This window comes from Notolepis coatsorum (assembly GCF_963971535.1).
Source record: "Notolepis coatsorum genome assembly, chromosome: 13".
Lineage (NCBI taxonomy): Eukaryota > Metazoa > Chordata > Actinopteri > Aulopiformes > Paralepididae > Notolepis > Notolepis coatsorum.
The window spans coordinates 52,522,705-52,539,599 of NC_140177.1; the positions used below are offsets into that span (position 1 = coordinate 52,522,705).

General features: G+C 44.2%; 1 protein-coding gene across 3 annotated transcripts in view; it reads right to left on the reverse strand.

Annotated features, from left to right (window-relative positions):
- Positions 1–16,405, reverse strand: part of spidr (scaffold protein involved in DNA repair) — a 69,090-nt gene extending 52,685 nt beyond the window's left edge. For all 3 annotated transcript variants that reach the window (XM_084327201.1, XM_084327202.1, XM_084327200.1), the window contains exons 1-4: positions 16,288–16,405; positions 15,721–15,879; positions 15,491–15,554; positions 14,657–14,808 (exon numbers count right to left, since the gene is read on the reverse strand). In XM_084327201.1, coding sequence (XP_084183327.1) covers positions 14,657–14,808; positions 15,491–15,554; positions 15,721–15,879; positions 16,288–16,302 — 390 coding nt within the window. In that variant the 5' untranslated portion in view covers positions 16,303–16,405. The remainder of the gene's footprint in view (positions 1–14,656; positions 14,809–15,490; positions 15,555–15,720; positions 15,880–16,287) is intronic.
- Between the last annotated feature and the right edge of the window lie 490 nt (positions 16,406–16,895).

Below are 16,895 nucleotides of genomic sequence, written 5' to 3' on the forward strand. Positions count from 1 at the left end.
GCTTTTTCTGCATCTAGGCTAATCAGTACCGCGCTACCCCCTTGTTTTTGTATCTCCTCTACTATGTGTAATGTCTTTCTCACGTTGTCCTGTGTCTGTCTCCCTTTAATAAATCCAGTTTGATCTTCATCTATAATGTCTGGCATAAACGTCTCAAATCTCTTTGATATTATCGATGTATACATCTTGTAATCCACGTTGAGTATGGACACAGGTCTGAAACAACTACATAATTCCCTATCCTTCCCTTCCTTCGGTATCGTGGTGATTATGGCTTCCTTCCACGAGGGGGGGCATTTTTCCCTCTTCCATCGTGTGTCTGAACGGCGCCCCTAACATGGGTGCAAATTCAGTTCTAAATGTCTTGTAGAATTCTGATGGGAATCCGTCGCTCCCCGGAGACTTGTTGTTTTTAGCTCTACTAATTGCCTCTTCCAGTTCTCGTTCCGTAATTATTTTATTTAATTCTTCATTCTGTTCTTTCCCTATCGATGGTAACTCTAGCTTCTCCAGATATGCTTCTATTTCCTCTTCTCCCGCTGCTTTTGGCTGTGTGTATAGTTTCTCATAGTATTCTCTAAATGTCCTCTCTATTTCAGCTGGGTCTCTCAATATTTCATTAGTCTTTGTATCCCTTATTGTGTGTATCGTGTTCAACTTCTGTTGCGTCCTAATTCTCCTAGCCAACAGTCTGGTCGCTTTTGGTCCCCCTTCATAGTACGTTTGTTTCATGAACCTCGCTTTCTTTTCTATTTCCGTCAATAATTCCCTATTTATCCTGGCCTTTACTTCTTTGATTTCTCCGAGCGTTTCCTGTTCTTTTGATATCTGGTGTCTCCCCTCTAGCTTCTTCAGCTTCCCTATCAGATTGTGATATGTCTCCGTTCTGGCCTTCTTCAGCATTGCTGTCTTCTCCATCAATTTCCCCCTTATCACCACCTTCAGTGTGTCCCATAGAATGTTCGGATCTACCGCCCCGTTGTCATTTTCTTCCTTATATCTGGCTATCTCCTCCTTGATCTGACTCACCACCCCCTTGTTATTTAATATTCCTACATTTAGTCTCCAGATCGTGTTCCTCCGTCTCCCTTCTAGATCTACTGTCAGATATATGGCACTGTGATCCGATATGTCCGCTACTCCTATTCTGCTCTCCCGTACCCTGTAACTGTCCCCCGTCGTCATCAAAAAGTAGTCTATTCTCGCATATGTCACGTGCGGGTGTGAGTAATGTGTGTATTCCCTGTCCATGGCGTGCATCCCCCTCCAAACATCTGTAATTCCCATTTCCGTCATCTGAATATTCATATATCTACTGATTGGTGCCCGTCCTTTTCTAGTACTCGTGGTGTCTAGGTCGTGATTCAGTACTACATTAAAATCTCCCGCGCATATCAATATCCCTTCTAGTTCCATCACTATCATATCAAAAATGGTCTCATATAAATCCCTCTCACTCTCTGGGGGTGCATAAACATTCACCAACGTAACCATTTGGCCCTCCATTTTCCCCTTCACCAGAACAAACCTTCCCTCCTTGTCTCTTACTTCCTTGATCAATTCAAATTTGATTGTGTTTTTGATTAACGTGATTACTCCTCTCCTCAGGTTCCGTTTAAAGGAACTATAGTATGCATTTTCATATCCAATTCTCTTCAGTTTCTCATGATCCTGTGCTACCAAATGTGTCTCCTGCAGAAAAATCACTTCCATCTCACATTTTTTACATTTCAACATCACTTTGCCCCTCTTTATCGCATTATTCATTCCATTAACGTTTAACGACATCATTTTTATACCTTTAACCATTGTCATCTTTCTTCTTCTTTCGTCTGTCAGTCCCCCCCATGTCACATTCATTCCCCCCTCCGGTTGTAGCCTCCGCTCTCTTCACCGAATACATATAATGATTAACATAAATAAAAAACATAAACTTTACATAAAGTGCTCCCAAGGCGTTCAGGGGGGTCCCTGTGCTGGTGGGTGAGGAGTAATTGCTCTCCTAGTGAGAGGCCTCCTCCTGACGACTTGGGGGTTTGAAACCTTTGTCCCCAACCGCTCGTCATATTTGTCCAGCATTCTTACTGTTTTTACTGCTGTCGTGCTCCTGGTCAAAAGCGCTCTGTCCTTCATTCTGCTCAAAGACCCCCATTTCCTAGGTCCCCCTCAATGCGGCCCGTATGTTCCAACGTCCCTCTTTCCTCCCAAACCCGTGTGTGGTGTCTTCTGTGTACCCCTTTTTATTTTATTTTCCTCCTCTCTATTTTCTATGTGATGTCCATTTATCCCCTTAATCCCTTCCAACTGTGTTACTCTCAGCGTGTGTCTATGTACTTGTTTCAATATGTTCTGTGTTCCGTCTATCATACCTAATTATATTTCCATTTATTTCCTCCGTCGGCCTGTGTATTATGTGTCCATGTATACGTTATGTTCGTTCCTATATCCTGCCTCTACCTGGGAATGTGTGTTTATGTTATTTCAGTTTCTATATTTTGTCTCTATTTGGATAGTTTTTCAATCTCTTGTGCGTGTACTCATCCGTTCGCCTCCTCTCCCCTACTTCTCAGTCTCTGGCCTCCTCGTCCGTCTCCGCCTTCGGTCTGTCACGTCTCACCTCGGCCTTCTCCTCTCTCCTCCCTCCTCTCCCGGGCCTCGATCTCCCACTCTGGTCCATCTGCGTGACCCCTCCAATCTCTGCTGCAGGCTCCGCGTCTGGCCCTCCTGTCTCCTTCCCTCTCCGTCCTCCGCCATCTGGATCCCCCGTCGCCTCATCTCCTCCGCCGCTGCGTATGTCACCGTCCCTTCCTTCCAGTGGATCCTTAGCGAGGTCATGGGTGACTGGAATTTCATTCCGTTTTCTTTCAGAATTCTCTTCAGTCCCGCGTAGGACCTGCGTGTTATTGCCACCGCTGTCGAGTAATCTTGATCAGACAGTCTTTTCCCCTCGATTTCTATCTTTTTGGTCCATGCGGTTCTGAGTATCAACTCCTTAATCTCAAACCTCAGAAAGTTAATAATCACCGCCCTCGGAGGTCTGTCCGTTTTCGGTCTCGGAGCCAACACCCTGTGGGCCCTCTGTATCTCCATTTTTTCCAGTCCAGTCTCCTTCAGTTGTTCCTTGATAAGCTCTTCCACATATTGGATCACCGATTCCCCTTCGACTCCTTCTTTCAATCCCCATATTCTGATGTTATTTCTCCGTGACCTCCCCTCCATGTCCGATATTTTTGTCTCCTTCTGTTCTTGCTTTTGAATCGCACACGTTAACACCTCGTGTATCTCTGTGCTCCATTCCTCCATCTGCGCCGTTCTAGTCTGTACCTCCGTTACGTTACTGTCCTGTTCCGCCATCTTCTCATCCACCCTTTTGATTTCTGTATTCATTTCACCTCTGAAGTCCTCCTGTTCCTTCCTCAATTCCTCCCGTAACTTCCCAATATCATTTCTTATCGTGTCCGAGTTCAGTTTCATGTTCGCCTGCATCGTGTCCGAGTTCAATTTCATGGTCGCCAATATCCCGGCCTGCATGAGCACGGCCCATTCTGGCATTTCCTTGTCTGTCTCAGCCGAGACTCCCCCTTCCTCCGCCTGCTCCTTCTCGGTCTCGCCTCGGGGGTTCTGCTCCATCGAACTCTCCTCTTCCTGTGAGTTCTCCATTTCTCTTTCCTTTATATTTGTTTTCTCCTCCTTCCTTCTCGTTTGCATCTTCATTTTTAATCACTTTGTCACTTTTCGGGTCCTTATTTCTCCGTTTTTCGCTCTTTTGACCAGGAGCCTCACCGCATGCGTGCTACTCTTCCGCTCTCATACCGGAAGCCCCAAATGTAAGACTTTTTAATACCTTTTAAGGCCTTACATTGAGAATTATGAATTTAAGACTTTTTAAGACTGTTTAATACCCTGCAGATACCCTGTAAGGGTATGTCTTGTAAGGGCAGTCTTGTGCTGCTGGGACGAAAATGCTTGTTTGGTCGCAGCTTTCGTTACACAGTAGCGGGAGTTGGTTGGGCTTGGCGTGCCGAGACAGTTTGTACACAACCCGAAACCTGTCTGGCCTCACGTGGTATGAGGCTGCAATCCATTACCTGGAAGACAATAGGTCAAGGGAGGGGACTAACAAACAAACTCCAAAACACCAGAAGCCAGAAATGGTGGAAGGTTGGGCTTGGGGCCAGCGACCGCATCCTGTAAAAACCCCATTGCTACAAAAACGTCAACAAAGAAAAACCAAGAATCTCCGGCCCTGAGAGAGGATGGACCTCAGGTAGGAAGTATGACGCAGTGTGGTGAAAGCCGGAAACATCCGGAAGCTACCCTGCCGACCACCATTCTCTCAAGCAGGGCCATTACCACCATCGGAACATGAAATGTAAGGACCATGTATGAAGCCGGAAAGACTGCGCAGGTGGCTGCCGAGATGAGGAATTACAATCTTGCCATACTCGGAATCAGTGAATCAAGGTGGATCGGATCCGGCCAGAAGAGGCTCGCCACAGGCGAGATGACACTGTACTCAGGCCATGAAGAGGACGATGCACACCATACCCAGGGAGTGGCCTTAATGCCGTCCAAGGCTGAGAGCACTTATTGGATGGGAGGCACATGGTCCCAGGATCATTGCAGCTTCCTTTAGAACTATGAAGGCAAAAATAAACATGAACATTATCCAGTGCTATGCCCCTACAAATGACAGCAATGAAGAGAGAAAAGAAGAATACTACAGCAGACTACAGGACATCATTCAGAAATACCCAGAAAGAGACATCAACATCATAATGGGAGGGCGGCTAGGTGGTGCAGTGGGCAAGGCACTCACCTCCAATGCTGGAGACGCTGGGTTCAAACCCAGCGCTCCACATTGCTTTCAGTTTGGCTGCTTTCAGTTTGGCTGGTCGTTCATACTAATACAATTGGCAGTATTAGGGGGAGGGAAAACTGATGGGTGGGGATCGGACGTTGTGGACAGCGACTCCTACAGGTCGGTTGGTGCGCCTGCGCAGTAGAATCAAGAAGCGACGGGGGCGGCGTCCCTCCAAAGCGCAGACCCCTGACGCTGAAAGATCGCGCTGCGCAGGTGAAAAGATGCTACGGCTGCTACCTCGAGTATCGGAGGGGACTCGTGCTATGTATGGCTTCGTCCACATTGCAGCCGGCTTGTGGGAGGCATGAAACAGCGTTTGAGACAGGGGAGGGTTGAATTGGACGATACGAAATTGGGATGGGAGAAAAATAGAAAAATGGGAGAAAAAGTGGATAAAAAAAAAAACATCATAATGGGAGACTTCAATGCCAAGGTAGGAAGTGACAACAGAGGCTACGAGGAGACAATGGGAAAGCAAGGTATAGGAGAGATGAACGACAACAGGGAGAGATTCGCAAACCTATGCGCCACTAACAACCTGGTCATCGGCGGAAGCATTTCCCCCCACAAAAGGATACACAAAGCTACTTGGATCTCACCGGACCTCAACACCGAAAACCAGATAGACCATGTGTGCATCACGAAGAAGTTCAGGAGGTCCCTTCAAGATGTATGTGTTAGAGGGCGGCTAGGTGGTGCAGTGGGCAAGGCGCTCACCACCAATGCAGGAGACGCTGGGTTCGAGCCCAGCTCTCCGCATTGCATTCAGCTTTGCTGGTCGTTCATACTAATACATTTGGCAGTATTAGGGGGTGGGAAGCTGATGGGTGGGGATCGGACGTTGTGGACAGCGACTCCTACAGGTCGGTTGGTGTGCCTGCGCAGTAGAATCAGGAAGCGATGGGCGGCGTCCCTCCAAAGCGCAGACCCCCGACGCTGAAAGATCGCGCTGTGCAGGTGAAAAGATGCGACAGCTGCTACCTCAAGTACCGGAGGGGACTCGTGCAATGTATGGCTTCGTCCACATTACAGCCGGCTTGTGGGAGGCATGGCCAAACAGCGTTCGAGACAGGGGAGGGTAGAATTGGACGATCCGAAATTGGGATGGGAGAAAAATAGAAAATGGGAGAAAAAGTCGATTAAAAAAAATATGTATGAGTTAGGAGAGGAGCTGATGTTGCCTCAGACCACCACCTCCTGGTTGCCCAGCTGAAGCTGCAATTAAAGAAAAACTGGACAGGAGAGAAGAATCGGAGACAAACATTCAACACAGCACTTCTGAGAGACCCAACCAAGTTAGAAGAATACAAACTCACACTTAGGAACAAGTTTCAAGCCCTGCAAGAGTTGATGGAAGAAGAGGAGGAAAACATCGACAACAAGTGGAAGTCTGTGAAGGAAGCAGTAAGTACAACGTGCAAAGAAGTACTGGGCCAGAAGAAACACAACCATAAGGAGTGGATATCAGCAGAGTCATTGAGGAAGATGGAGGAGAGGAAAGGGAAGAAGGCACTAATCAACAACAGTCGCACAAGAGCCGAAAAGGTCCAAGCACAAAACCAGTACACAGAATCCACAAAAAGGGTTAAGAAAAGCATCAAGGCAGACAAGAAGGACTATATAGAGAGTCTTGCGGCAGAGGCTGAAGAAGCAGCTAGACATGGACATTTGAAAGACTTGTATAACACCACCAAGAAGCTGTCAGGAAGGTTTAGTAAACCAGAAAGACCAGTTAAGGACAAAGATGGACAGCCAATCATCGGAGAGGAAAGACAAAAGGAAAGATGGGTAGAACATTTTGAGGAACCACCAGACATCCAGCAAGCTGACAGGGATCTGCTGATAGACTGCAGCGTGCCAACAAAGGAAGAGATCCGCAAAGCCATCAAGAAGCTGAGGAACGGCAAGACTGCAGGACCCGACGGTATTCCGGCAGAAGCACTGAAGGCCGATAGAGACGATGGAAGAGATGCTCCATCCTCTCTTCAAGAAGTTATGGGAAGAAGAACACATCCCATCAGAATGGAAGGAGGGCTACCTCATCAAAATACCAAAGAAAGGAGATATGAGCCAATGTGCAAACTACAGAGGGATCACACTACTCTCCATCCCAGGAAAAGTATTCAACAGGATTATACTGGACAGGATGAAGGACGCCGTCGACCCACAGCTACGAGACCACCAGGCGGGCTTCCGCAAAAACAGATCCTGCACAAACCAGATTGCAACACTGCAGATAATACTGGAGCAGTCATTAGAGTGGAATTCACCCCTATTCATTAATTTCATTGACTACGAAAAGGCTTTCGACAGCGTGAATAGAGAGACCCTCTGGAAGCTACTCAGACACTACGGAGTGCCAGAGAAGTACAGAAATATCATCAGGGGATGACCTGCAGGGTGATTCATGGCGGTCAACCCACCGACGCCTTCCAGGTAAAAACTGGAGTGAGACAGGGCTGTTTGTTGTCACCATTTCTCTTCCTGCTGGCAATAGACTGGGTCATGAAGCAATCCACGGCAGAGAAACGAAATGGCATACAATGGACATTATGGACGCAGTTAGAAGACCTCGACTTTGCAGATGACCTGGCCCTTCTCTCTCACACCCAGCAGCAGATGCAGGAAAAGACAAGTACCATCGCTGACAACTCTACTCGGCTTGGGCTTAACATCCACAGAGGGAAGAGCAAGGTCATGAGAATCAATGCTGACAACACATCACCCATCATTCTGGAAGGAGAGGCGTTGGAAGAGGTAGACAACTTCACCTACCTGGGCAGGTGGAACAGATGCTGATGTGAGAGCTAGGATTGGCAAGCCCAGAGGAGCCTTTCTCCAACTAAAGAACATCTGGAGCTCAAGAGACATTTCCATCACAACCAAGATCAGGATCTTTAACACCAACGTGAAGTCAGTCCTACTCTATGGCGCTGAGACCTGGAGGACCACTGTCACCACAACCAATAAACTACAAGTTTTCCTAAACACCTGTCTGCGCCGAATCCTCCAGATTCGCTGGCCTAACACCATCAGCAACAAAGACCTGTGGCAACAAACACAACAACAGCCAGCAGAGAAAGAGATTCTCCAACGGTGTTGGAGATGGATTGGCCATACACTCCGTAAACCATCCCTGAGCATCACAAGACAATCTCTCAGGTGGAACCCCCAAGGGAAAAGAAAGAGGCCGACCACGAAACACCTGGCGCTGAGACTTGGAAGATGATGCCAAGAAGATGGAACACACCTGGGGCCAGCTTGAGAGGTTGGCTCAGGATCGGGATGCTTGGAGAACCCTTGTTGACAGCCTATGCCCCAAACGGGGTAAAAGGCGTACGTAAGTAAGATACCCTGTAAAAAGCAAATCTGTAATTTCATCAAACCGCGTCCTCTAGGCAATAGATGATAACATGGTACTGCGCTTTGTTTAACGTTTTTGTCTGATGTATGGAGGATCGGGATGATTGGAATCTCTGCTGGCAAACCCGTCTGAGGACGACCAAATGAATGATGTGTGGGTTGGATTTCAGTGGGTATAGGGGAGCTATTGCTGGCCACACCTCGGGCTCTACCAAGAGCCTATGCCCCAAACGGGGTAAAAGGCGTACGTAAGTAAGTAAGATACCCTGTAAAAAGCAAATCTGTAATTTCATCAAACCGCGTCCTCTAGGCAATAGATGATAACATGGTACTGCGCTTTGTTTAACGTTTTTGTCTGATGTATGGAGGATCGGGATGATTGGAATCTCTGCTGGCAAACCCGTCTGAGGACGACCAAATGAATGATGTGTGGGTTGGATTTCAGTGGGTATAGGGGAGCTATTGCTGGCCACACCTCGGGCTCTACCAAGAGAGATCTGGAGAAATTCACAGTATAATAAGTTACAAACTCCAACCTACTAGGGGTGCACCGATGTATCGGTCGGGTATCGGTATCGGCCGATAAGTGCCTTGTTGACTGCAATCGGCCTATCGGCCGATAAGCTCGAATGTGCCGATGGCAGTAGCCGATAAATATCCATCAATTTGTGTAGCGTCAAGACAAAAAAAAGTTCACTTGCGACCTGCACAACGCCGTCCCCACTAGTCCCCCCCACACACACACACAAGCTACTGCATCAAAGTTACTACTTATGATTAACAAGGCATTCGTTTTGTGGCATTAACGTTATATAGTTAGTGTTACACGACGTGTTCAATAACATCAGCATATTATTTACCCGAACGTAGCAAGCGTTCATACTAGCTCAGTTCCTTTCGTTGCTCACAGAGCCCTGAGTTTTACCCATTCTGCAATCTGTTAATAACGTTTTCAATCAGACACATGTATAGAAAGGCTTTGTTTTATTATAACATTAGTTGCAGTAAAATCATTATGCCTCATTTAAGTCATCCTGTGGAGCTAAAAGCTAAACGTTGTTATTGTTATTGTAGAAAAGCTCTCGTCAACTCAAAATCAATGGCGGACAAAAGCCGAAGTAAAAAATGTATACGGCTTGCCGATTGGTGGTAACAGCAGAGGCGGGTGCAAGCGGTGTGTGACGTAATTGGCAGAATCGACTGTCAATCAAAATGTCATTGGTTGAGACAATAGTATCTCGCTGCAGCCCAGCAGGGTAGACCATGCTGGGAGAACTAGTATCTAGATGCAGCCCTGCAGAACATACTGGGAGAGAGATAGTGCTATTTCTTGATGTTTCCTTTTTTTAAGTAAGTAAAGAGGCCTATGTTCATATCGGTGAGCACAATTTGTAACAAATATACAGTAGTTTCATAAAAAAAAATATTTAAAAGAAATTTGTTGCCACAAATATCGGAATCGGTATCGGTATCGGCCGATTGTGTTAGTTGAACAATCGGTATCGGTATCGGTGGCAAATTTTCATATCGGTGCATCCCTACAACCAAAACAAAAAAGTAAACAAAGCGCAATCACAAGCTGAGCTATTTTGCCTAGAGAGGTTGCTGTTTGACAGCATTACAGATTATACCTTTAAGTACATCAGTATTGTGTATTTACCTACCTTGTTTAACAACCAGGAAATGCCCAAGAGAAAGTTGGATGTATTGTAGTTTGTAATCCATGCACAAAATGATACTTTTTTCAGCAAATCTCTTATGTGAAGAGGCTTTTGTTTTAGGAAAATTAAGTTTGTTTATAGTGGCAATTTACAGACCCCTAGTGGTCAGAAAATCGTTGTTGCAGCCAGGGGTGCAGTCGTAATATCAGAAGTGCCTGTACTCTGTTTAAATGACGCCACGTGCACACGCGCGCATGCGCATACATGTTCCCTCGCGTGCGCACAGAACAGATGATTATTATGCATAAATAGTAGGAAACATGTTTGTATAGGAAATTACTAGTTTTAGTTTCGTTTTTGTAAATATTGCCTTGAAATAGAAAAGCTGAAAAAGGTAGCAGGATGTAGCCTTCAATATATAAAGAAATTATATTGTCAACAGATATGGTTGAAAAACAAACAATGTTTTAAATGTAATTGTAGATACAATATTGTAGTTACAATTTATAAGAAATGTCTCATCCTTCCAGTCAATTTTGGTTTTGCACTTCTCGTTCTTTGTTATGCTATTGCTATGCTATTGTTATGCAAAGACTAGGTGATAGATAAGTGCCGGTACTTGGCGCACGGACGACGAGTCGAGTGAAAGTTGTGAACGCATTTTTTTGTGCACACGCGTGCACATCCGCGCGCATACTTCTGCTCAGAAAAGTGCTGGGATGGTGTGGTTACCGCGTGGCATGACCACTGCACCCCTGGTTGCAGCTTAACTCATTCCCCGCCAACGACGAGTATACTCGTTATTGGGCGCCAAACGTTGAATGCCAACGAGTATACTCGTTTTTTGATCGTGTTTCTATACTTCGATCGCCACCAACGGGACACCGGCACACACACAGACACACGCCCCGATCGCGGGAAATAAATATCGGATCAACGCAAGATTGATAATATATAGCCCTTACCTTGTCTATGATGTACTGCAAAAAGAATAATCCAATTGTCTGATCGCCATTCCAAATACTCATCGCGATCATGTTTCCAACGTAATCCAGCAATGAATATGAATGGGGGGGTTTCTGGCACTCAACCGCTGGGCCACAGAAACGTAGATCTACGTTTTTGGCAACCAAAGGGTTAACAACTTAGGCTTGTTAAGTTTCACTTGTAGAGAGGATTTAACTGCACGTGAAGCCGAGACTGAAGAGACATGTTACATGTTGACATGTTACACAACAATGGCAGAGGATTTATCAATATTTTGGATTTAAACACAGTAGCAGTTCAACTGGAGAGGAGCTGAGATGATCAGTCCGGAAAAGTATTGCATTTTTTTCTTCGATCAGCTGTGAGTCCGTGGGAGAAGGTTGGCGTGTGTGTTGGTGAGTGACACACCAACTTGGTGTGTGTCTTTCCATTCGTTAACATTATTGGGCGAACAAGAAAACGAAAGAAAACTAACATTTTAATGACCCTGCTGTGTTACAAACATGATATAATTAATTCATGGTTAGGGACACCCGACACCTGGGAGGGGAGGGAGGAGGGGAGAAACAGCCTGCAGTGCAGAGGGTCAATGCGCGTTATTTGTTCTGTCCAATTGTCATTGTGTGTGCGTTTACAAGCTTCAACGTTTTATTCATCATCTAAATTTAGCAATACAAGCTTAATATTCAACGTTAAAGATCAATGTAAGCCAGTGTAAGCCAAGTAAAGATATTGAGCATAGATTTGTAAAATGTGCAACCCTAGTTTCATCTAGTGGTATATGTATGAGACGTATTCTCCGTATGGCTGCACGTACCGCACCGTGAGCCACGTACCGTAATTCGCGGGACGAATACACGTACCGTTACACCCCTAATATATACGTGGTTGGCATCACATAATGTAAAATGACATTGGGTCAACAACTATAAAGTTATTTGTGTAGTGGGACTGAAAAACACCCTATTCCAAGTCTTGAAAGGTTTGGAAATTCCAGTATTGGGAAACCATCCAATTAATTTTCCAGATTTTTCGCTTGTGTAGGAACCCTATATAATATGAATTATAATACGCCCCTTTCACAGCAGCCATTTTCCCTTGTCATAGATGGGTAAACCATTCTACATCTATGATTACACCTTTATTTACCCATCTATGACAAGTCAAAATGGCTGCTGTAACAAAAGGGCCTATAAGGGCTAAATAATGAATCCAAAAGTAAATACTCTTTAGTTTATCTACTGTAATTGATGTATAGATCAATTACGTGTTCTGATGGGTTGGATCAGGTAAGTACAGAGTGTGTGGTCTTCAGCTCGAGAGCAAGAAGTGATATAGAACAACATCATCCTTTTACATTCTCACCATGCCAGCCCTACCTTTAACAAACACTGCAGCTGAATGCATTTTGACCAGTGACATTCAAGCATCTTCCACACTGTCTGGAAGACATCTCATGAAATAGCATGAGCAGACTTTCTTTAATTTCAGGTCTGGACTCAAAAACAGGTTGTGGGCCTGTTTCTTATTGGTGACAAGAGTACTAATATGTTTTAATGAGTCTGAGTCCCAGGAAGACAAAGACTAAATTCAATCAATTTGGGCCCTGAACTGAAATAGTTTAACAAACCTTGTACTAGTGGACTGACTCCAATCGATAAACTGCCGTCTCATGGTAGTGGAGCATGATAATGTGAACCAAATACTTTATCTATCCCCTCTGATTACTTGTGACATGTGGCGTTTGTCCAAAACAAATAAGAAACAAATAGCCTGTTTTGTTTACTTTGATAGTTCAATTCGAGTTAAAAGGCGGCAGAAAACCAGAAACGCCCACAAGCTTCTGGGAAATACTATAACTGTCAATCACCATGAATAGAATTGCCAGAGTATTTGAAACATGCCTTTTCCCCGTATGCTTCATTCATGTTGCTGGTTCAACTTGTGAACTTTGACTATTTGAAGGTTCTTGGAACATGACCTGCACCTCGAAATTGCACTCTGCACTGTTAGTTTTGGCTGGTCAGGCTTTTACAGACTGTAGGATCATGTTTCAATACTCTATCTAGTTGTATAAAATGCCAATGTACAAGAAAAAGGCTAAAAAAACACATAATATGTAATAATAATAACCACATAAATGTAATTTTGAAATGTGAAGAACTTGTTATTAATACTGACCTGATATAATACCAAATAGTATTTCTGTGTATTGCTGTTATTACAGTAAATGTTTTTTACTGTTTTTATGTGTCCTGTTTTTATGTATTTGTATATTTCTTACTGTTTCTATGAGTCCTGTTTTTATGTTTGGGGACAATGGATGGAAATTGATACAAAATGAATGCCTTAAATTATCTTTCACCATTGCCAAATGTTGTGTGCATCTTAAATACCACATATAACCCATGAAAGTCACCACAATTGACTAAAATAATGTGAAGTAAAAAAGAACTCTGAGGCATCAATATTGTAAGCGTAAGAATTGGGACCCACATGTTAAAAAGAGTGCAATTGTCCTGGCATCAGCCAGACCACTCTCTGGAGGGTGTAGAGCCCCACCTAGTGTCCTTTACAAAGAGGGTATGTGTACAAAACATGTATACCGGACAGATGTACTTGTATTGGCCAATATTGAATACAATAGAGGAATGTTTATGTAGTTATCTTACTTCCAGCATGGCTGCCTGTAAACACTGCTAAGCACTTTTGAAAGAAAATACCCCATTTACTGTATGTGGTATAAGTGGTAGAGCAGGTAAACACTGGAAAAGCATATTACTGTTCCACTATGACTTGTTTACAAGATCCAGTAATAAGACACCAATTTAGTACATTTTTGTTAGTATATTTCTCATTTATCAACACGTAGCAACAGTTTCTTCCACCATGGGAGGACAAATGGGCATTCTAAACATTCTGTGTAAGGCTTCTATTAAAAGGTCCCCTATTTTGCTATTCCTTTCACTATTTGGGCAATTTGACACAATTCCTGTGAGTCTATGGAACACATCTGTAAGTTTTTTTTTTTTTTTTTATCGTCATTGTTTTGTATTTCTAATCAAGTACTTTCGAGCAGCATTTTCTGCATTCAAGATTCCAAGCTGTTTTTGGCTGGACTCCGCCCATACTAGCAATGTGCTTTGAGTGACAGTCACCCACACAGCGTGATACATACGAGAGAGAGAGAACGAGCGAGAGAGAGGGAGAGATCACTCCGTGAGCGCGCGTGTGCCGGCTTGACTCACGATTGTGTGTAAATGTAGGTGGAGAGATAGAGACAGATAGAGAGGGAGAGATCGCTCTGTGAGCGGCTCGCGATTGTGTGTAAATGCAGGGGGAGACAGAGAGCCTCTCCGTATGAGAGTCTCTCTCCCTCTCCCTCTCCCTCTTTAGAGGTAGTGTCAGTGACAGGGAAACCGCTTCCGCATTATTCCCACTGCTCCGTTTTGTTGATTGTGGGCGGCGGCTTCAACCACAGAAGGAGCTGAGGTATGCAGATCAGCTCCTTGCTACATAGGATAGCGAGTCAAATCAGAATGGCTTGGTTCAGTGGGGGAGGATATTGTCTCATCTGAACTTGAGCAATCTGCCAAAATGAGAATCTGAGACACAGACATTGTTGATACAACCCCACATTGCTAGAAAACAATGCTTAACACTGGAAAAGGCGATTTATAAGATAGTTCCCTTTAACATATTTAGTATTAGAGGCTGGTTGTATAAGGGATTATGTAGAAGAATTAGGAAGAAACATCATTAGGCTAATTAATTCACTCACCGTTGTAGTTTGAGGGGGTAATTGTTTTGGTTTTTCATCACAGGACTCTGATGCAGACTCACTGTCAGAGATCCGTCCCCCACTGTCCTTATCTTCACCCTCGTCTTCAGAGTCACTCAGATCAGTGTCCGAGTCTATGACAGGCAGGTCTTCTACAAAAATAATAATAATCGGTTTGGATCGATACATTGATTGAAAAGGCGACGATCCAATTCTACTGATGTAATGTAGTACAATAAATACCACATTACTACCCACATTCAAAACCGCTCTTAAAGAGCACCTACGGGAGGCTGCAATTCGAAACTGGCCACCGTAAATGCCCAAAACCCCCACCACCTCCTAATAGACAGTCTCCTCCCCACCGCATGTATATATTCCCTCCCCGCCGTATGTATATTTCTCTCCCACCCACCCACCCCCTCCTAATGTACAGTCCCCTCCCCATCATATATACTCTGTCAGGATCTAGGGGTAACAGTACTGTATATTTGAATACCGTTTATGTCACAAATGTATCAGTACTAAATACCTATATGTCCCTATGCCATAAATGTCATGTATGTTGTGTATGTCATAAATGTCTATATGAATTGAAAATGGGGGACCCTGATGGAAACAAGACAAACGTCTTTCTCAGGTCTGCATCCCCTTAACAATTGTATGTATTGAGCCGTACTGTATTGTACCCATTCTGCAATCTGTTAAATAAAGTTTTCATTCATTCATTCATTCATTCATTCATTCATTCATTCATTCAAACCTTTTCAAAAGTTGGGTCCCACAGGCAAGGCTTATATTACAGTATTACATTAACCTTGACCCACACATTACCTGAAGCAGGAGACTGTGCCAGCTTCCTCACAGCTGGCAACTTCCTTCCTGAAGACTTGAGATTCTGCAAACAATTATGCAGACAGTAACTTCAGGGCATGCAGTTAGGATTACATGGTAATAATAACTATCCCTAATAATGTTTGGGAAAGAGATTGCAATGAATGAATAGCAAAAAAAACACATTACTGTCCATTACTTAGATTAGATTAGACCAAGTAGCTACAAACCTTAATCTCTGGAGTGTCCATAAAGCTGTCTCCACACCTCTCCCAGCCCCTGGCGGCACAGGTGGCCGAAAGTGATGTCTCTCTAGTCTCTTTTCTGACACCATCTTTGACATCCTCCGGAAAGAAAATGCACTTTATATCCTTAGAGTATCTTTTACGCTGTAAAATGGCACAACACACGAAAGAAGGTTTAAAATCCAACATTGCCAGGGAGGTTGTGCAGTACAAAATGCGTGCCATTCGTCAATCATTTGGAATAATCGAAATGTTAAAAACAAACTATCAAAACGTACACGGACCCTGCTGCCTGCCTTGCACGGTGCACCTTAGTAAACGTATTGACCACAACTCCACTCTAGAGGGGCGGGGAAGATGATGGCACGCACGGCCAAAGCTAGGATAGTCTTGGATCATTTATATTCAGTATCTTTGTTATGATACTAAGAGCAGAACTATTGTGCTAACTTAGCCAAGAAAATTCAAAATTAATGCATGAATTAATGTTAGGTCACTTTTGCCAGAAAGTTAGCCAGCACTGCAGGCAAAGTAGACTTGAACCCCACTTACCTTTCCAAAAGACATGCCAACAAATTAAAGTAGCGACAGACAGTAGTAGTACTTGGCTTGCTAACGTTAGCTATTTTTGCCAACGAGAGCCAACGAGTCCACCCCTTGCCGCTAGCAGTTGTTGAGCGTATTCAGAAGGGTTTCTGGGAAATGTAGTATTAAAACGGTGCTGTTCGTCTGCCCCATTATTTCTATTTGCAAAAGCCATAATTATAGTACTGTATCGGAGACAGCCTATTTATAATGGAGGTCGTTATGCAAAAGTGTACGTGGCTCTGACCAGTTGAGATGTTTGGAGGAGTCACTTGGGAAAAGGCTATATTTAATCACTTCAGTACTGTCTATCTGTATGTCATGTATGTCATGTCCTGATGAATTGAAAATGGGGGACCCTGATGTAAACAAGACGAAAGTCTTTCTCTGGTCTGCATCCCCTTAACAATTGTGTGTATTGAGCTGTACTGTATTGTACCTGTAACTGAGGGGTACAATTCCCTGACTGTATTGATAAGTATGGTATCATTAAACCACTACCGCTTTATGTACTTTAATTACTGGCCATACAGTACACGATATATGAATATGATGAACACTTCCCACAATGAAAT